At 46.3% G+C, this 22,438-nt stretch overlaps 1 protein-coding gene across 1 annotated transcript in view; it reads right to left on the bottom strand.

The window, feature by feature from the left end:
• Positions 1-10,116: 10,116 nt before the first annotated feature.
• The window catches only part of CPXM2 (carboxypeptidase X, M14 family member 2), a 108,789-nt gene continuing 96,467 nt past the window's right edge, over positions 10,117-22,438 (bottom strand). The window contains exon 15 of the mRNA XM_083149428.1: positions 10,117-11,184. Within this exon, the coding sequence (XP_083005554.1) occupies positions 10,934-11,184 (251 nt within the window). The 3' untranslated portion in view covers positions 10,117-10,933. The remainder of the gene's footprint in view (positions 11,185-22,438) is intronic.

Below are 22,438 nucleotides of genomic sequence, written 5' to 3'. Positions count from 1 at the left end.
GTCTCTACTGCATCTGCAACAATTGTGTTAATATTATATTGCATCAATGTGCATATACACGGCAAAATAACTGACACATATAATTCAGCTTTTATAGCAATGATAGAGCAGCTTGGGCAGCAGGCATAGGAGGCACCTTCCCAGCCTGAGTATGTATTCCCTTAGGCTGACTGTATGCCCCGGCTTTTAGTACATAACCAATCTGCCGGAGTCTTACTTTTGCATACACTGTTGCAATTTTTAATATTAACCTCCAAATGGGATAATTGAATGTATGTCCGACTGATTATAAAGGGCAGTGTTATTTTATTTATAGGTGTAATAAGGTGCTGTCTTAGATGTATCACAGCTTGATTTTGCACATATAATTACCCAACAGTCAGATATATATACTGAGATGGCAGAGAGATCTTCACTAGTGATGATATAACTAGTGTCTCTACTGCATCTGCAACAGTTGTATAAATGTTATAATGTATCGATATGCATATGTGCAATACCGCGACTGACACATATGGTCAGTACTTGTAGCGGTTTGGACTATAGCGACTTAGGCAGCGGGCGTCAGAGGCACCTTCCCAGCCTGGGTAAGTATTCCCTTCGGCTGACTGTATGCGCTGGCTTCTAGTACAGAGCTGAGCTGCCGGAGTCTTTTATGTCAGATCTCCGTGTGCTCAGTGCAGTTCGTGGGATATATTCCCTTATAGTGACTGCCTGTACTCGCGTGTTAGACACGCTGGCTGCCAACAGTGCTAATTCTCCTGCCCCACTGCGAACTATTCTAATACATATTGCAGCATTACAAAGATATTAATAAATGCACATTCAACCGTGATCTGCCCTGTATGCGCTGGCTTCCAGTACAAAGCTGAGGTACCGGAGTCTTTTATGTTAGACCTCCGTTGCTCAGTGCAGTTCGTGGTCAGGGGATATGTTCCCTTATGGTAACTGCATGTATTCGTGTGTTAATCACGCTGGCTGCCGACAGCGCTAATTCTCATGCCTCTCTGCAATCTATTCTAATACATATTACAGCATCACACAGGTATTAATAAATAACAGTTTACAGCAATGCCAATGCGCATTTCGCTGTCTTTAAGCTTTGTCAAGGCTTAATCTAAGTGACACTTAGATTAAGCCTTGACAAAGCTTAAAGACAGCGAAATGCGCATTGGCATTGCTGTAAACTGTTATTTATTAATACCTGTGTGATGCTGTAATATGTATTAGAATAGATTGCAGAGAGGCATGAGAATTAGCGCTGTCGGCAGCCAGCGTGATTAACACGCGAATACATGCAGTTACCATAAGGGAACATATCCCCTGACCACGAACTGCACTGAGCAACGGAGGTCTAACATAAAAGACTCCGGTACCTCAGCTTTGTACTGGAAGCCAGCGCATACAGGGCAGATCACGGTTGAATGTGCATTTATTAATATCTTTGTAATGCTGCAATATGTATTAGAATAGTTCGCAGTGGGGCAGGAGAATTAGCACTGTTGGCAGCCAGCGTGTCTAACACGCGAGTACAGGCAGTCACTATAAGGGAATATATCCCACGAACTGCACTGAGCACACGGAGATCTGACATAAAAGACTCCGGCAGCTCAGCTCTGTACTAGAAGCCAGCGCATACAGTCAGCCGAAGGGAATACTTACCCAGGCTGGGAAGGTGCCTCTGACGCCCGCTGCCTAAGTCGCTATAGTCCAAACCGCTACAAGTACTGACCATATGTGTCAGTCGCGGTATTGCACATATGCATATCGATACATTATAACATTTATACAACTGTTGCAGATGCAGTAGAGACACTAGTTATATCATCACTAGTGAAGATCTCTCTGCCATCTCAGTATATATATCTGACTGTTGGGTAATTATATGTGCAAAATCAAGCTGTGATACATCTAAGACAGCACCTTATTACACCTATAAATAAAATAACACTGCCCTTTATAATCAGTCGGACATACATTCAATTATCCCATTTGGAGGTTAATATTAAAAATTGCAACAGTGTATGCAAAAGTAAGACTCCGGCAGATTGGTTATGTACTAAAAGCCGGGGCATACAGTCAGCCTAAGGGAATACATACTCAGGCTGGGAAGGTGCCTCCTATGCCTGCTGCCCAAGCTGCTCTATCATTGCTATAAAAGCTGAATTATATGTGTCAGTTATTTTGCCGTGTATATGCACATTGATGCAATATAATATTAACACAATTGTTGCAGATGCAGTAGAGACACCAATTACACCCTCACGAGGGAAGATCTCCCTGCTGTCCTAGTACTAATATCTGATTGTCAGGCTGGGTAAAAATTTATGGAGAACAAAGTGGTTATACACTAAATAAAGCATCTCAATATACCACTAATACCACTGACTGGGCACAAAATAATACTGCCCTAATAATCGATCAGATACATACAATTTTGGTTACCCCACTTGAAGGACAATATTAAAACATTGCAACAGTTTGTGTAAAAAAACGTGAATAAACGCAACATTCATCCTATAAGCCATATCAACACTATGAATGTGGAAATGGCATAAAATACTGTACACTGAACAGCTTCAAATCATTTATTTTACAGTGTACACATGTATAATCTTACTGTCACTTATCAAAGAAGTGACAGAATAAACCTTATCAATAATAACAGTTTACCGATTTTAATCTTCTTGATTTTCTTCTCTAATCTTTATTCATTACTTTGTTTTTAATACTTCGCCATCAATATCCCTGACACAGGGACTCAATATCAGGTCACCTACAATTAATACAATTGACCGATAATAATAAAGTAACGGATGGTCTTTTACCTTTAAATTGTGTGTTAATAAAGATATTATTAAAAAATTGTTTTTGATCCTGTAGGATCACGTGGATGAGGAGTGCATCCCAGCAGAACTGATTTCTTTTTTCTTACTTTGTATATGCCACAAGGATTTGTCAGATCCTCTGGCATTCAATGGCATTGCATATGATAAATCGTATGCAAAAAGGAGCGCATTTGATGTAAGGTATGCGATCCCAACCAGCGGCAAGCCCGTGGGCTCCCTGACAGGTGGTAGCTGCAGTATTGCATGCAATACTGTACCTAGGATTTAGGTATGTTCCCAAAACAGCTCTCCATTCACTTGTATGGAACTGAGAAACAAAAACACGAACTCCAGTTATAGTAATGCAAAATATAACCTTATAAGAAAGGGACAAATGCTGGTCGTAGGCTTTATATATATATATATATATATATATATATATATATATATATATATCACCCTTCTTGGCACCAAAATGAGTACAGTGGATGTGGCCAACTCTAACAGGGATCAGCTGAATACTGAAGGTGGAAAAACCAGCACTTATCTCTGTCAGACAGGGTCTGTGTTCATGCAGAGTCTCATAGACTGCAGCAATGGTTCCCTGACACAGGCAGGATTTCACAGGACACCCGGCAGGAGTACTTGCTGGAATACTTAGGACTATGACAAGACTTTCACCAGACTCAGACAAGGCTTAAACAAAACTCTGACAAGACATAAGGTGCGTACACAAGGGGGCGATTTTGTGTAATATCGCGGGAAATATGGTCGCTAAGCGACCATATTGCCCACGATGGGAGTGTGCACCGGCGATATATATATATATCGCCGGGTGCGCACTCCCGTTTTTACCCCTGTAATGATCGCTGGTCGCAGGAACATGCTCCTGCGACCAGCTGATTACCACTGCCGGGCTCCCCCCGGCAGTTTCTTTTTCATCAGCGACCATCTCTGGTCGCTGATGAAAAGGAGAAACTGAGCAATACATTGCTCGGCCATATATTGGTCAGCTATATATGGCTGAGCAATATATCTCCCCCGTGTGTACGGGGCTTTAAACAGAACTATAACCGGCAGGTTCTCAAAGCTGGGAGGATACCTAAATACCCAGAGGCCTGGCAGGCAGCCACACCCAAGACCAAGGTGTGCATGGTGGATCAGCAAAACTTGGAGTACTGATCCAGGGGAAACATATAAAGTACAAACAGAATATGAATAACACCGACCCTTCAGAGGCGGCTCGTAACAGCATCAACAAATTTGTTAATCTTCTTTGTCGTCTTTATTTTATTGAAGCCTAAATCAGATAGATAGAATTCCTTTATTCGTCTCACAATGGAGAAATTTACAATTAATTAATTATTTAATTAATGTTTATTTGTAAATTCACTAACTTACCTATATATTATGGGTGGTATTCAATATTTGCCAATATTTCCCGACAGGGGAAATATCGTCACTCACCTATTCAATGACGCCATTACCGACAGCCTTGAAGGCTGTCGGATCTGTTTTGTCGGAAATGGCCACGGATTGTCGAATTTCCGTCCATTTTCCAACAATCCGCTGCCGTTTCAGACAATTTTCAGACTTTCCGACACTCGGTACATAGAATACGTCGGAAACTGCGGGGATGTCCTTACCAGGGCCGGTGCAAGGCATCTCAGCGCCCCAGACGGGGGCGGGAGGGTCGGCACTAGGAGGGCCAAATATGATCTGGCTGCTCAGCTGGAGCACAAAACGGTCAGATCTGACTAATGTGGCCACAGTTGAGTGACTGGCGCATCACCTCTCCAGGCACCCCCTCCTCCCCCCACAGTAGTAGCTCCCCCTCGCCCCTCTGCTCCAGCGATCGTACACCTTGAGCTCCCCTGCCACTGCCCCAGTTACCATTAGTTGCAGTGAGCAGGCGACAGGCTCGGGGATGTTTGGTCGTGGCTCGGGGATGTTCGGTCGTGGCTTGGGAGCTCGGGCACTGGTCCTTCCGTGCTGCCCCGAACATCCCCAAGCCTGCTACTTGGTCATTGATGTGAATGGCAGCTAGGGCAGTGGCAGGGGAGCTCCGGCTTATGATCGCCGGAGCAGAGATGAGGGGGGGGGCAACAGTATGGGGGAGCGATGGGGGTGGGGGGAGGGGGTGGGGGCATGTCCCTGCCCTGGTAGGTTTGTCCTGCCCCAGCAAAACATACCACTCAAGGGGTTAACACTTCAGCTATTTTGATATAAACACCTATGCTGAAGCCTGGACTGTTAGTGGGTGGGATGTACTAACAGGAAAATGCGGTAAAACATCCGTTTTACTGCATTTCCCTATGTATTAATACCCCGCTGCCCCACCTCTCTGGGTGGCGATACCCTATAGAAGCCTATGGGCTTCTTTCGCCGCCCGCCGTCCGCCCGCGCGCCCCCCCCCTCCCGTCCTCCTTTGATCTCCTCCTCCCCCAGCAGGTGTCACAGCCGGGAGGACATACGGCTGCAGGGGGGAGGAGGAGACGCAGGGGGACACTGGCAGCCGCCGGGAGGTGACGGAGACCCCCGCAGACCACATCACAGGTATCGCGGGGGTCTCCGTCACCGCAACCCGATGCTAGCCGCATATGTTAGTACATATGCGGCAGCATCGCGACGGCTGTTACGCGAAGGGCGGCGATGTATATTAATACATCCCGCCCAGTGTGCCTTAAGGACCGAGGTTGGGAATGTCTGGACTAGAGCGTAGATTTAGGAAACCTGAAGTGTACAAGTGGAAGTGTTGTTCGTAACAACTATAATCAGCTCCAACCTACCAATTTATTGGAATGGTTGATATAGTCTTGGGCCAAAGGACAGGTTTGGCCTATTTCTTTGTGGTCGCCTAAAATGATTCTGTTTCGGACTATTACGGACAAGCTGCGAGAATCTCTCTGAGAATAATGTGTTTCCCTCGTTATCTACACAACCGTTCCATCCTGCTTCTGTACAACCCTGAAGTGTTACTTGGCTAACATCTATTCCACAATATTTTATTTTCTAATCCAGAAAGGTCTCATCTCCTAATCTACCGTGAGAATTGTGGTATGGAAGTCTGCAATTACCTCCATTCCCCGCTGTTCTGTTTGTGATCCCTTTCCCCGAATATCTAACCACCAAGAGGTTAACTCAAGACATTGAATGTCTGTTCTCGCTCCAGCATAGGAACCGGATTAGTTCCACACTAGGGGCGAGCTGCTGCCAGCACATCTGCTGAGAGTTATTCCACAGGAGGGGGTGTGCGTTCCCACTGAAATCCGAGCAGCTGCTGCTTACACTCTGCTAACTCTACCAGCCAGGAGGAACCAATACATTACTACTGGTTCCTTGGGTTTCGCTGGTAAAAGTGCATGGTGAAATGTTACAGCATCTCTCACCATCGATGAATAATCGATTGGTGATGCCAGTTTGGCAGCGTTCCCCAAGTGCACTCATTAGGATTATCATATCCTGAGTCCGCAGTATGAAAATACGATTATATATATTGATATTGATTATAAACAATTTTTAAATAAATGCTTTACTCTATTCCCGTTTCAATCTCGTTACCTCTTTGCATTAAAGGGCAATGGCTTCAGTATGTAAATGAGTAGAAGGAAACCGATTCAGCAGCATTTTGGTGGGGGGGAATGAAAGACGGCTACTGCTTTGGATAGAGGATTAATAACCATCATTATTATTACTACACAGGCTTGATTGATATTTTGTTCTGTATAATGGGGCTAATTCAACTAGCCTCGTAGATCTGCAAAATCCCAGAGTGCGATTTTCGCAGATCTGTCCATGTACCAGTGCGCATGATCGTGAACTGTGGTTGCATTGCGTAGTGCATTCCGGATAATGCAGTCCAGACCATTGAGGGGGAAGGGGGGCACAGAAAATATGTTCAAGGATCCGACATGTAGGGAGGCCTTGTCCTGTCTGGGCAGCCCCCCCACCCCGATTTGTGCCGATTTCAACTGATCCTGACGGATTGGCCATAGAAATCAGCCCAAATTGGATGTGTTTGCATCCCCCTCAGGTCAGCTGTGTGGTCCCGTGTGCATCGGACTGGAGCCGGAGGTTGGACCTGCTGCTCATCAAATCTCTGACTCGGCCCCCTCCTGGCGGAGGGATTGCATGCGATACATCGCATGTGAAAGGACTGCATGCAATGTATCGCATGTGTTCCTTCTGCCAGGGAAGGTTCCGCGTGGTTCAGGGGGGGTGGGGGGGTCAGATGGCCATACATGGCAGTATGGATGGTGTAATGGTTAGCAGTACTGCCTTACAGCACTGAGGTCATGGGTTTGATTCCCACCATGGCCCTAACTGTGTGTGAGTTTGTATATTCGGTACTCTTTACCTAGCACGGCGCCCGCGATTGGCATCGCGGTCATCGGGGGTAAAAAATCGCGATTTCCCATAGGGATCAATGTTAAAAGTTTCAATGGATGCGATTTTTGTGTTCAATGCCTCAATGCCCGCGATTTGTCCATAGGAAACAATGTTAAATGGGCCACAGAGCCCTAGAGTCATGTGTATGGAGAATTAAGGCCTGCCATGGCACTGGTAATAGCACAGATACTGTACTACTGGTGGAAAAACATTGGGCATTGAAGCATCCTGACCTTATATCCCTTTACACTCCCACTCGTCCCCTTCGCTCGGCTAACACCCGTCGGCTCTCCAGCCGACTTATTACCTACTCCCACTCCTACCTCCAAGATTTTTCATGTGCTGCTCCCTTACTCTGGAATTCTCTACCTCTCCCCTCAGACTCTCTACTTCTATACAGAACTTCAAATGTGCTCTTGAGACCCACTTCTTCACCAAACCCAGCAAACTGTCCTCCTAACCTTCTGTTCCTCGCCCTGTATCTACCCCTCCGGTGTCACCCCTGTCTGTCTGCCCCTCCTTCTTATAGAATGTAAGCTCTCACGAGCAGGGACCTCTTACCTCATGTGCTTCTCCGTTCTTACTTCAGTAGTCTTCGACTGCACCAGAGCTCGCTGTTTGCTGCCACTTGGATACTTATGTTGCAGTAATCGGCTGATGTTCCTATAATCATTTGCACTGTACTTGTCCTGTATTATCTTCAACTGCAAGTCACTGTTTTCCTGTTTTGATTATGTGTACTCTGTAACTGGGCACTTCGGAACCCTTGTGGTGCCATATAAATAAAGGATAAAGATAATAACAATAATCCTCCTTGAAGCCACAGGGAGCCTTGTATTAGTTATACAGAAACTCACATTAGTAGTAATACTGGTTTCTATGGAATTACACAAACTCAGCCATTTGATGAGTTAGACTCATCCCAATTAGCCAGGGCGCTAAAGTAGTGTTCTCCAGCATCCTGTGCCGGCCTCTCCCCCAAAACATGATGTCACTGAAAGGGGTGGGATAGCCAGCGAGCATTGTTCTCCAGCACCCTGTGCTGGCCCCTCTCTCAAACATGTGACATGACTGAAGGAGGCGGGGTAACCAGCGGTAGTGCACAGCTGCAATGATGCACCGATCAGTAATATAACTGCACTACTGTCCACAGGGTGACCCTTCCAGGAGTCCTCCTAGTCAGATGCAGGGTCCGTGATCCAGCAATGGTGATGCTGCCAGTGCCCAGTGTTCTAAGTGATGGCAAAAGTCTCACAATAATACTTAATAACCCTCCCTATCTGAGAAACTGTATCATTTTAAGCACCTTTATTTCTAAAAGCCCCCATACACTGAGCCGATTTGGGCCGATTCTCACGAATCGGACTGTCAAATCGGCACCCAAATCAGGTTGATGCATCCTCAGGTCCGATGCGCGGACCTGTGTCGGGTGATTGGAAATGCTGGCCGTTCGACCACCTGACCTTGGACCTCCCTCCTGGCAGCGAGACGGGCGGGAAGCAGGGAGGCATGCAACAAATTGTGATGGATCGCATGCATCCCTGCCGTCCAGGAAGCTCCCAAGTGGCTCGCAGGGTATCGGGTGTCTGTACACTGCTGCCAGACATCGCAGCAGTGTATGGGCACCTTTAGACTAGTTAAAAGCCCGTCAAAACGACGGCTTCTGAAATGCACTTCACTTTGAGCTGTGACCGTTTTTGTTAGCCCACAAACTCTCCACCTCACCCCAGTCCCTACCTGCCCCTGCCTCCAATCTTTGTCTTCACAACTCCATGTCTCCATATCTAGCAAGTTCGAAACAGATCAGTGTCCCTGCAAAAACTGCTTTCACTTTCTGTTATGACCACTTTTAGCACACAAAGGAGCGATTTGGTCAATTGAGTGGCCTCTAGTGGTCAGTGGTCAGTGGCAGTACTTCATCTTATAGAAGTGAGGGGCAGTTAGCCTTTTATATATATACTAGGCGATTCATCGCGCCCTACGGGCACTCTTCACACCGGCGTAAGGGGCTGCGCCCCCTTAATTTGTGAACGTTTGTATTGTGTGAAATCTGGTTAGAATTGTATGAAAGATGGCCTATATTGCAACTTGAGTTATAGGTGAAATGTGTTAAATAGAGAGCATATGATGTGGAAGGGGTGTGTATTGTTTTGTTTAATTAAAAAGCGGTTACAGAGTAAGATGTACATTGATAGTGTGGAGGGTACAGTGACATTTGTGGGTGCTGTGAATCGCGGGAGGGGGCGTGGGGTGGGGCCGTGAATCAAGGGAGGGGTGTGAATCGCGGAATGGGGGGGGTGTGGGGTTCCGTGAATTGCGGGAGGGGGGTTGTGGGGGTCCGTGAATTGCAGGAGGGGGCGCGAATCGCGGGAGGGGGGTGCGAAGGTCCGAGAATCGCGGGAGGGGGGGTGCGGGGGGGTTTTGCCGCTCACCTACACCATGGTGGATGGTGGGCGTGTACTGTAGCCCTGGCTGGGCGGGGGAGGTGATGTCAAGGGGGTGGTGGTGTGTATAACACTGGTCTTTTACCTAGGGGGGGCGGGTTTGTGTAGAACGCTGGGCAGGAACGTTATACACAGAGGGGATGAGGGTCAGATCTGGCTAAATATATAAGAGATAGATACCAAATATCATATATATATATATATATATATATATATATATATATATATGTTTAGTGTCCATTTGTGTGTCTCTGAAACACTGCTAGCTGTTGGCAGGGAGTGAAACTACATCTCTTTCTCTCTCACACATGCACAAACACAGAGGCAATCACAAGGTAGCAGACTAGCTTTCGAAGCATTAGCTTTCGAGCGGGCTTACTAGTAAGATACTGCATATTTTAGTATAGCGCAAAATAAACCACCTTAGAATTTCGTTAGTGAAGATCTCCAGCAGCCAGGGTTTATGGTATCACTTTATAGCATGAAGACTAAACATATTAAATGTCACGTAAAGGAAGAATAAGCACATGGCGGGCACAATTAAAAGCCATTGAAAACATACTAACACTGAAGGTGCAGATATGGCATCCCCAGGATTATGTGTTTAATATTAATGCTTAGAGGTGTCTTGTGGTCTTATTTTCCATTCAGCGTTCAGTCTTCTTCTCCACTGCTATAAAAGAAGGTTCTGTTTTCTGTGTGGGACTTTACATTGGCCTTTTCCCCAGATACAGCCCAGAACAATGATATGTAGTATCTTAGAAATAACTAAAAGCTTTTCCAGAGTTTTCCATTCTTGTAGTTGATGTCCACCTCTTCCTAGTCAGATCATCAGAATGTGCACAGCAGCACATAGTATTTCAGGATATAAGATCTTGATGTAAGGAGCCTACCAGTCTAACCAAGGGCCACTGTGGTGTCTAAGAAACCTCTATATGAAATTAATTTCATGCACCCAACTTGTACTAAAGTTCTAAGCACAAGGTCAAGTGTGTCTGAAGGCCCAAATAGTGGAGCGGAAGTTTATGTAGTGAGCAGCTCCAGGGGTGGTGAGGAACAAGCTGAGAAGTCCCATGGGTAGAAATTGCTGTAGTGTATAAGATAGCCAAACGTCACAAGATGTCACTGCAAAAAGCCTTAATGCAAACAGTCTTAAGAAGCTCCTGTCTATACTCAGCTTAACTTTGGGTCAAATCTCCCTACTCTTACGGAAATGACAAGTGTCCACCATATCTTCTCATCTTGATTAAGCATCCAAAGTCTGGACACATTTTAAGTATGATGTCCCGGCCTAACCCGGATTCTCCTGCGCCGGAGGGACATGCTCGCTGGCTGCTTTCCAAACCTTTCCATGATCTCCTTGATACGTGCCAAGTTGGACTTGGCGAGGACGAAGTCGCAGCGCGTGGGTCTCATTTCATATCCCACAGCACAGTTCTTGGTGGAGAGGGTGAACCCTTCTGCCCGGGCTGTGACTGCATACTCTCCCGGGTTCAGGAGCCGCCAGTAGTCACCATCGTTCGCTAGAATAGAAAAGAATTGACAATTTGTAATTCAAATAAAGATGTACCAGCATTCAAAGCATCCTGTATATGTCACTTGCTTGAGATGGAAGTCGTGATCATGGGTTCGATTTTATTTCTTATGCACCTCCGGGTTCCGTATGCACCTCTGGGATCCTATTGGCCAGGGGGCGGGCTTAACTGATGCTTAACAGCGCTGATGTTAAACTGATGTTTAACATCAGTGCTGATGCTGGTGATCCCCATCCGATCCCCCTCAGCAAGTCCCCCTGCACTCCGGGTAATTTAAAAACACACCCAAGGAGATGTTTTTCTTTTTTTTTTTTATTCCACCACTGAAGGGGTTAACATCGCCCATATTTGCTTGCACCTTATTTAAGCAATGTTTATTTGCATACAGATGTCCTCAGTAGTGCCAGTTACATATCATAGGCTCAGTAGTGCCAGTTTCAGATGTCCCTAGTAGTGCCAGTTACATATCATGTCCCCAGTAGAGCCAGTTTCAGATGTCCCCAGTAGTGACAGTTACATATCATAGGCTCAGTAATGCCAGTTACAGATGTCCCTAGTATTGCCAGTTACATATAATGTCCCCAGTAGAGCCAGTTACAGATGTCCCCAGTAGTGCCAGTTACATATCATAGGCTCAGTAGTGCCAGTTACAGATGTCCCTAGTAGTGCCAGTTACATACTGTATAATGTCCCCAATAGAGCCAGTTTCAGATGTCCCCGGTACTGCCAGTTACATATCATGTCCCCAGTAGTGCTAGTTACATATCATAGGCTCAGTAATGCCAGTTACAGATGTCCCTAGTAGTGCCAGTTACATATAATGTCCCCAGTAGAGCCAGTTACAGATGTCCCCGGTAGTGCCAGTTACATATCATGTCCCCAGTAGTGCTAGTTACATATCATAGGCTCAGTAATGCCAGTTACAGATGTCCCTAGTAGTGCCAGTTACAGATGTCCCCAGTAGTTCCAGTTACAAATGTCCCCAGTAGTGTCAGTTACAGATATCCTCAGTAGTGCCAGTTACATATCATGTCCCCAATAGTGCTAGTTACATATCACAGGCTCAGTAATGCCAGTTACAGATGTCCCCGGTAGTGCCAGTTACATATCATGTCCCCAGTAGAGCCAGTTTCAGATGTCCCCGGTAGTGCCAGTTACATATCATGTCCCCAGTATTACTAGTTACATATCATAGGCTCAGTAATGCCAGTTACAGATGTCCCAAGTAGTGCCAGTTACATATCATGTCCCCAGTAGTGCTAGTTAAATATCATAGGCTCAGTAATGCCAGTTACAGATGTCCCCGGTAGTGCCAGTTACATATCATGTCCCCAGTAGAGCCAGTTTCAGATGTCCCCGGTAGTGCCAGTTACATATCATGTCCCCAGTAGTGCTAGTTACATATCATAGGCTCAGTAATACCAGTTACAGATGTCCCTAGTAGTGCCAGTTACATATAATGTCCCCAGTAGAGCCAGTTACAGATGTCCCCGGTAGTGCCAGTTACATATCATGTCCCCAGTAGTGCTAGTTACATATCATAGGCTCAGTAATGCCAGTTACAGATGTCCCTAGTAGTGCCAGTTACAGATGTCCCCAGTAGTTCCAGTTACAAATGTCCCCAGTAGTGTCAGTTACAGATATCCCCAGTAGTGCCAGTTACATATCATGTCCCCAATAGTGCTAGTTACATATCACAGGCTCAGTAATGCCAGTTACAGATGTCCCCGGTAGTGCCAGTTACATATCATGTCCCCAGTAGAGCCAGTTTCAGATGTCCCCGGTAGTGCCAGTTACATATCATGTCCCCAGTATTACTAGTTACATATCATAGGCTCAGTAATGCCAGTTACAGATGTCCCAAGTAGTGCCAGTTACATATCATGTCCCCAGTAGTGCTAGTTAAATATCATAGGCTCAGTAATGCCAGTTACAGATGTCCCCGGTAGTGCCAGTTACATATCATTTCCCCAGTAGAGCCAGTTTCAGATGTCCCCGGTAGTGCCAGTTACATATCATGTCCCCAGTAGAGCCAGTTTCAGATGTCCCCGGTAGTGCCAGTTACATATCATGTCCCCAGTATTACTAGTTACATATCATAGGCTCAGTAATGCCAGTTACAGATGTCCCAAGCAGTGCCAGTTACATATCATGTCCCCAGTAGTGCTAGTTAAATATCATAGGCTCAGTAATGCCATTTACAGATGTCCCCGGTAGTGCCAGTTACATATCATGTCCCCAGTAGAGCCAGTTACAGATGTCCCCGGTAGTGCCAGTTACATATCATGTCCCCAGTAGTGCTAGTTACATATCATAGGCTCAGTAATGCCAGTTACAGATGTCCCTAGTAGTGCTAGTTACATATCATGTCCCCAGTAGTGCTAGTTACATATCATAGGCTCAGTAATGCCAGTTACAGATGTCCCTAGTAGTGCCAGTTACATATCATGTCCCCAGTAGTGCTAGTTACATATCATAGGCTCAGTAATGCCAGTTACAGATGTCCCTAGTAGTGCCAGTTACATATCAGTCCCCAGTAGTGCTAGTTACATATCATAGGCTCAGTAATGCCAGTTACAGATGTCCCTAGTAGTGCCAGTTACATATCATGTCCCCAGTAGTGCTAGTTACATATCATAGGCTCAGTAATGCCAGTTACAGATGTCCCTAGTAGTGCCAGTTACATATCATGTCCCCAGTAGTGCTAGTTACATATCACAGGCTCAGTAATGCCAGTTACAGATGTCCCCGGTAGTGCCAGTTACATATCATGTCCCCAGTAGAGCCAGTATCAGATGTCCCCGGTAGTGCCAGTTACATATCATGTCCCCAGTAGTGCCGGAAATGATGGTTTTCAGAATAATTTGGATAACAGATATCCGGATAAGAGATGCCTGTAATATAAAATCACTAATATGCAAATTGGGTGTCCTATATTATAATTAATGCAACAGTCATCCCTAAGTCTACTGCGTCACGGAATCCATGCATTTCCATTTCTGAGGACTATACCACTCCATTTCCTGACAGTAAACTACACACAAACTGTTCGAGTCGTCAAAAATATATTAAAAAAGGCAAAAGACAAAACATGAAAAACAGTCAGCTCCATAGATCACGTTGAAAGACAGGAGAGCAAGACAGAAGTATTCATCTCGCAGACTTAAGTGCAGCAATAAATAAGAGATAGCTTTGTCACTTTTATTTAACAAAGTAGAAAGCAGCAGAGAGCGTGGGTGGTTTCAACTAATCCTGGCAGCGGATACACTCAGCATGTGGTGGCTGGAACTATTCCCAGTATTACTGTAAGTTTCTAATTACTGAACTGTTAATTACAAAGCGAAATATACACTTAATCCTGTACTCACAAAGAGCCCGGTGCTTTAGAACAAAGGGAGAAAGGATAAGATTAATAGGATACAGTTTTCTAACCCTAGAGAAAATATGCAGCCCTACGATGAAATGCCACAAAAAATGCCATGTTAATGTTGGAATTTTTTTTCTTTTATTTTTTTTTATATTTTTTTGTGCAGAGATGGAAACAAAATTCTGCACTAGAAAATGTTTTCTCCTCCCTAAAACGTATAAAAACCATTGATCTTAATGATTGTAAAAAGGGGGCTGTTGTTAAAGGTGCCCTGCTGGTTTTATAGCAACACAGATCTGTGGATGAAGCGAAGGGAATGATCCCCAATAATGATACACAGCTCTGCTTCTTCTCATCCAAATACTAATAGGAGACAGATGCTCGCAATTATATCATCTACTGTAATGGCATTTATCAACCAAACAGTAGTTATTAGATATTATTTGGATCACTTAGCCCCAGACCTGCAAACCATTGCATTTTGGGGAATGGGGCCTAGTGACTGACAGACCAGACCCGCCCCCGAATTGGCAGCAAAGTTTCTGCTCCAGCATTCTTCCAGTGAGGAGATTTAAATGGTAGGTAACTAAGCGAAGGTGCCCATAGCAACCAATTTGAATCTTGCTTTTGATTTTATCTAATGTACTCATACCCTCCAACATGTGAAGGGCAAAAACCAGTAGAAACTCAGAAAGGGGGCATGAACACAGGTAAAGTGGGCGTGGACACATCCCCTTTGCTATATTTTAAATGGCGAGCCAGAAAACTGGTACAAAGCCCTTTTTTGGCCGGTAAAGGCAGGGAAAAAATGGTACTGTAGCGGCCAAATAGGTAAAGTTATGTGTACTAGATAAATGATAGCTAAAACAATGGTTCCCAAATGTGGTCTTCGAGGCTCCGCAAGTCCAGTTTTTAAGGATAACCATGCTTTTGCACAGGTGACTTAATTAATACCTCAGTCAGCTTGATTATAACATCTGTGTACAAGCCTAAAACCTTGGCTGTTGGGGTAGCTTGAGGACCACTTTTTTTGGAACCAATGCTCAACTCATCCACTTGTCTTGTTTCGGAGGCTTGGTAAAACTCCAATATAAACTTTAGAAAAAATAAAAAGTTCTATCCATACATCACAGAGAGGAGGTCATACGGAGCGGGCCCTGTATGTTTCCAATCATTCAGCTAATGAGGTTATTGTATCAAGTAGTGAAACCAGTGTAGAAGTGGGCAAAGGGAGAACCAATCAGCTTTAAAATACATTCTATAAACTGGTTGTTGCTATGGGCAACTTCTCCATTGGTCCACATCTCCACTGTTTTCACTGCTTGATACATCAGCCCCTATATGCCACAGAGCAATGTTAAAAATGTGTAAAAACTACTGTTTTGCATATTCTGTATATAAAAGATCACCCCTCTTGAGAAGGTGCAGAGGCACCGAAACGGCCGTCGAGGAGACGATGCCATTACACTCACTACAGCCTGATGATTGCTAAGTATAGCCTGCTGGGTGTTCTGTTGTGCTGACATGATTACATGCCTATTATGATGTGTCCTCCGTGACAATAAACCATTTTTCATTCTTTCATTGGACTGGTGCTGGTCTTCCCATTCGTTTGTGGGATCTATTGCTGTATATAAAAGAGGCGGCTGTGTGCTGACTTCCTCATAGTGGTGACAGTGGGAGGGGACGGGACAGGGAAGGGGAGGAGTTGGGACTGAAAAGGGCAGGAGTCAGGACTGGGAAGGGGAGGAGTTGAGACTGAAGAGGGGAGGGTCCAGATTAAGCAGTAAATCGCCCCCCCCCCCCCCCCCCTAGAAGAAAAGTCTAGATCCGCCCCTGATTTAGGCCCTGTCAGCTGCACAGTATACACCATAGAATTCTATGAGGCTGCATAGTGCAAAATGGGCTTTATTTTGCTAAAAGCAGAGCCAAGCTGCAGATTGTGCATACAGTACATATAGTCTCAGAGCAATACAGAGATTGCCCAGGTTGTGATAAAAGTCAGGGGTGTGGCCTAAACATGGAGGTGTGACCATGCCCCTTATTTTTAAAAAATGCAAAAAAAAAAAAATACTATTTGTGCGTCTTGGACCAGTGCCAACTTAATCATGGGTCAATCAACCATGCACAGATCCATCAGGAGGGCACAACCAGTACAATCGCTCCCCCCCCCCCTCCTCCAAGCAGAGGAGATTGTTGCACTAAATAGCATGGTCAGGGGCCTTTCCAACAAGCCCTGGCCCAGGTAATTAGTTCTCGCCCCCCTCCTCTCGGCACCACTGTTCATGGGAGTAGCTGTCCTGGAAGGTAAGTGTACCTGCACACCAGCCAACGAAGGATGAATCTGAATTTTCAGGAAACCATTCATACATCCAGCCCAGAATGAACTAATATCCATAAGGTAAAACATTTGAAGGGTGATGACAGACAAAGGAGCCAAGTCTCAGCTTAAGTACTCCTTTGGCAAACCAAACCCTGAATTCCAATCCTACTGTTGGCACCTTGTGACCATTGGACAAGACAACTAGTCCCTGAGGCCCAGTTTTGTGAAGCTGACATTACGAGGATATGTTACTTGTGGTCAGAAATACATACAGTTAATTGCAATCAGCTGTACAAAAAGGGGGATATCTTTTGTGGAGACACACTGTTATAAATTGTGATATTATCAATCTAAAACTTAACCTTTATTACTATACTTTTTTTAATTATTGATGATATAACAATTATATAGTTAGCTTACAAAAAAACAAATTTTAGGAATATATGTAACATGGTGTTCGGTACTTGTGGAGTATCACGGCTCCCATCGCATGCCATATGTAGTGGCATACGATGGCATACGATGCGATGCGATGTTTTAACGATTTTTGAGCATTTTTGCTCAAAAATCGTATGCCATCGCATGGCATCGTATGCCATATGTAGTGGCATACGATGTCATACGATGCGATACGATGTTTTACCGATTTTTGAGCATTTTTGCTCAAAAATCGTATGCCATCGCATGGCATCGTATGCCATATGTAGTGGCATACGATGTCATACGATGCGATACGATGTTTTACCGATTTTTGAGCAAAAATGGTCAAAAATCGGTAAAACATCGGATAACATCGTATGCCATATGTAGTGGCATACGATGTCATACGATGCGATACGATGTTTTACCGATTTTTTAGCAAAAATGGTGAAAAATCGGTAAAACATCGCATGGCATTGTATGCCATCGATGCGATACGATGTTTTACCGATTTTTGAGCCATTTTAGCTCAAAAATCGTATGCGATCGCATCGGATGCCATACGATGGCATCCGATGCGATGCGATGGCACCCGATTTTGCACTGAAATGCATCAGAATGCATTGAAATGTGTATTAAAGTAGTGAAATGCCCCCAAATGCCATTTTTCATAGTGCACCACCCCCACTATCAACGTCAACCCGAAGCGTGGCGAGCGCAGCGAGCCCTCGAGGGGCGGCGGTATGCGTCCTACGACCTTTTCATACCCCCACTATCCACGTCGGCGTGGAGTTGAGAATAGAATAGTGTGGCGAGCGCAGCGAGCCACCGAGCCCGAAGCGTGGCGAGCGCAGCGAGCCCCGCGAGGGGACGCGGATACCTGTAAAGCCCGCGAGGAGACGCGTATAGCTGTGAAGGTATCCGCGTCCCCTCGCGGGGCTCGCTGCGCTCGCCACGCTTCGGGCTCGGTGGCTCACTGCGCTCGCCACACTATTCTATTCTCAACTCCACGCCGACGTGGATAGTGGGGGTATGAAAAGGTCGTAGGACGCGTACCGCCGCCCCTCGTGGGCTCGCTGCGCTCGCCACGCTTCGGGTTGACGTTGATAGTGGGGGTGGTGCACTATGAAAAATGGCATTTGGGGGCATTTCACTACTTTAATCGTATCGCATCGTATGACATCGTATGCCACTACATATGGCATACGATGTTATGCGATGGCATACGATTTTTGAGCTAAAATAGTCAAAAATCGGTAAAACATCGCATCGTATGCCATCGTATGCCACATGCGATGCGATGCGATGCGATTTTTAGCATACGATCTGCATACGATGCAGGTCGTGGGAGCCGTGATACTCCACAAGTACCTGGTGTTCATATATCAAATAGTCAGAAACCTAAATATCATCATGTCCTCAGTAGGACTATCCCTGCATTCACAGTGCTTATGTTTTAAATCATTTATCATAAAGATATCTTCAGTATAGTGGCTATCTACCGTTTACAGAAATATCTTGTCACACAAAATTCAAAGAACAAAGTTCCTACCAAATAATGCTAAGTAGCAAAAAGGCAACGCCACAATATACAGTATATATAAAACAACCAGTGTATGACGCACATTATTTGGAGAGAACTGGAAAGGCAGTACACCGTCGAAGTTCACATCTCCCTCTGCTGCCTCCCATCTTCGTGGAGTGGGCAGGAGGTGAGAGGAGGAGACGGACACACTGATGGAGAGACGGTGGGGGGGGGGGGGGGGGGGGAGGGGGGTATTCTGGTTCAGTTGCAAAGGCAAATTACTTCCCAAATGGAAAAAAACCATGTGCACTGCAGGGGGGGGGGGGGGGCAGATGTATCATGTGCAGAGAGATTTTGTTTCTGTGCAAGGAAAATAAGGACTGCTTTATTTTTACACTGCAATATAGATCTCACTTTGAAGTAAAACCCCACCAAAATCTAATTCTCTCTGCACAAGTTACATCTGCCCCACCTGCAGTGCACATGGTTTTGTCCATTTGAGAAGGAATCTGCCTTTGCGAGTTATACAGAATAAGGGCCTGTGTGCGGATGTCTTGGCCTGTCTGCAGCATTAAGGTGGCCATACACTACTGCGTATCGCATGTGACTATGTTCCCCGCCGCCGGGAGAGGGGCCAAGTCGGAGGTCAGATAGGCAGCAGGTTCAATCCGCACAGGACTGCGCATCAGACCCGAGGGGGATGTCAAACACATCCGATTTGGCCCGATTTTCCGGTCAGATAAGTCAGGGTCGGGTGAAATCGGCCCAAATTGGACTAGTGTATGAGCACCTTTAGGTCAGCCTTGTTACATATGCATTGCAGGGCTGAGATGCGCTGGCTGCCCGCACAGTCAGGGAGCGCTGTAGATTTGTCTCGGAGTGTCAGCTTCCCCGGCAGAAATGCATCTGATGCTAGGAACGCGATTTCACCACATGAGCTTGATCACCCGAGTAACAAATGTTACTTATGGGTCAGGGCTGAGTATGTTGTCAGCATATGAAAGGGAACCCATGTAACACAACACCCTATAGTCCGAATTGTTTAGGGCAGGGAATACATGTGCTATTTTCCCTATGTAGATGAACTGATTTCTCTGTCTGGCCACAGAAACTGACACACAAGAGCCAAATGACTGTCAGCCGTGACTAGAGCCAGCTTATACTCTAAGCATTCTGACAGCTCGTGAAATCCTGCCAGACTGCCAAGTAGTAGAAGTGTCAGCTCTTTGTGACCACGGTCACTTAAATCCTGGATCCAAGGTATGAAAATGTAGGGATACATTCTATAACATTGCGTCTTACGTTACATCCAGATGTGGTTGGATTGTTTTTATTTTTTATTTTTCTTGACCTTTGTGATGTTTCACATGATATTCCCAACGCCCCCCTCATTTATTAGATTAGGGTTGTAAAAAAATCCCCAAAAATTATAATTGCTGCGAGCAGGTTCCAGTGCACAGCATGAGGGGAACGTGTCCACGCTGTATAAAAAAGGCAGATACAGTGCAACAAAATGTAACACTGATTACAGTCAACCTTCTATTAGAGAGAGAAATATTAACCAGCACAAATGATCAAATTATAACCATAATATACAATTCTAAGTATAATATTATAAATATATTCGGTACTCTTTACTTAGATGGGCGCCCGTCGCGGGCATCGCGGGTACATTTATGTCTGGCCGCGACGCGACCGACGCGACCGACGCGATTTCCCATTGAAACCCATGTTAAACATGGAAATCGTGTCGGTCGCGTCGCGGCTGGCCATAAATGTACCCGCGATGCCCGCGACGCGATGCTCCCGATTTACCATAGGAATCAATGTTAAAAGGCGCGATGGACCCGATTTTACTGTTAAATGGCTCAATGGACCCGATTTGGCCATAGGAATCAATGTTAAATGGGCCACAGAGCCCATTAACCCTTAAATGTCCCCCCCAATTTTTAACGCCACCCCACGATCCACGCCAACCCGAAGCGTGGCGAGCGCAGCGAGCCCGCGAGGGGCGGCGGTACGCGTCCTCCGACCTTTTCATGCCCTACTATCCACTAGGGCGTGGAGTGAGAATAGAATAGTGTGGCGAGCGCAGCGAGCCACCGAGCCCGAAGCGTGGCGAGCGCAGCGAGCGCCGCGAGGGGACGCGGATACCTTCACAGTTATACGCGTCCCCTCGCGGGCTTCACAGGTGTCCGTGGCGACGCCGACACCTGTGAAGCCCGCGAGGGGACGCGTCTACCTGTGAAGGTATCCGCGTCCCCTCGCGGGGCTCGCTGCGCTCGCCACGCTTCGGGCTCGGTGGCTCGCTGCGCTCGCCACACTATTCTATTCTCACTCCACGCCCTAGTGGATAGTAGGGCATGAAAAGGTCGGAGGACGCGTACCGCCGCCCCTCGCGGGCTCGCTGCGCTCGCCACGCTTCGGGTTGGCGTGGATCGTGGGGTGGCGTTAAAAATTGGGGGGGACATTTAAGGGTTAATGGGCTCTGTGGCCCATTTAACATTGATTCCTATGGCCAAATCGTGTCCATTGAGGCATTTAACAGTAAAATCGCGGTCAATCAGCCTTTTTAACATTGTTCCCTATGGGAAAATCGCGGTCATCGCGGGCATCGCGGGCATCCCGATTTACCCGCGATGACCGCGATTTTTACCCCCGACGCCCGCGATTTCAATCGCTGGCGCCCATCTAAGTAAAGAGTACCATATATTCTACTATATACATATGTGACATGCACGTATGCACCAGGAGAGGAGTAATACCCCTTTCACATTGCAAATGCCAGGGATTTGGACACGGGACCGTCCCAGGAGCGACCCAGCATTTGCGATGCAAGGTCCCTCAGAAAATAAGCCAGGTCGCTGATGTCAGCTGGTGGAGCAGCGGCGCGTCATCAGGGGGTGGGGTAGGAGGCAGCATTTGGAGCTGGCGGGAGCTGCCTCTTCCCTTTAGTGTGAACTAGACCCAGATCGCCTGACCCGGGTTACCTGTTCACACTGCACAGCAACCCGAGTCAGACCTCAGATTCACCCTCCTTTTTACCCAGTGTGCCTCTTCCTCCTGCCTCCCCATATGCACCTATCATCTCCCCTGCCCATATGTACCACTGCCTCCACCGTCCCCCCTCTCCATGAGTGCCTCTGCCCACCCCTCCCCATAATTATCTACAGATGCCATTGTATCTCTGCCCTCCATCCACATGAGTGCCCATGAACACTGCCTCCCCAATTGTGCCTTTAACCCCTCCCTGTGAATGCCCCCTACCTCCCAATGTGTGCCTATTATCTCCCCTCTCCATATGTGCCTCTGACCTCCCTGAAGCATGACTCTGACCCCCACCTATCTAACTGTACCTCTGGGTCATATGTTATTCCGCTCACCTCTCCATATTCTCCTCTGACCCCTTTTCCCCATGTGCTCCCCTGACCCCTCTCCCTATCTGTATTTGGCACCGCTGCCACCATTCCTATTGCCCTCTCCACAAGGCTGGTGGCTGCTGATCTTAAGTTGTCATCTACGACATAAGGGAGGCTAGTGCAGCAAGTAAAAGAAAAAATGGCTGTCCAAACATGGAGACAATCGAAGTGACTGCAAGGCCGGCTGG

This window comes from Crinia signifera, chromosome 6 (assembly GCF_055691185.1).
Source record: "Crinia signifera chromosome 6, ASM5569118v1, whole genome shotgun sequence".
In the NCBI taxonomy this organism is placed as follows: domain Eukaryota; kingdom Metazoa; phylum Chordata; class Amphibia; order Anura; family Myobatrachidae; genus Crinia; species Crinia signifera.
The sequence above is the reverse complement of the archived record's forward strand: the minus strand, read 5'-3'. Positions and strand labels throughout refer to the sequence as shown.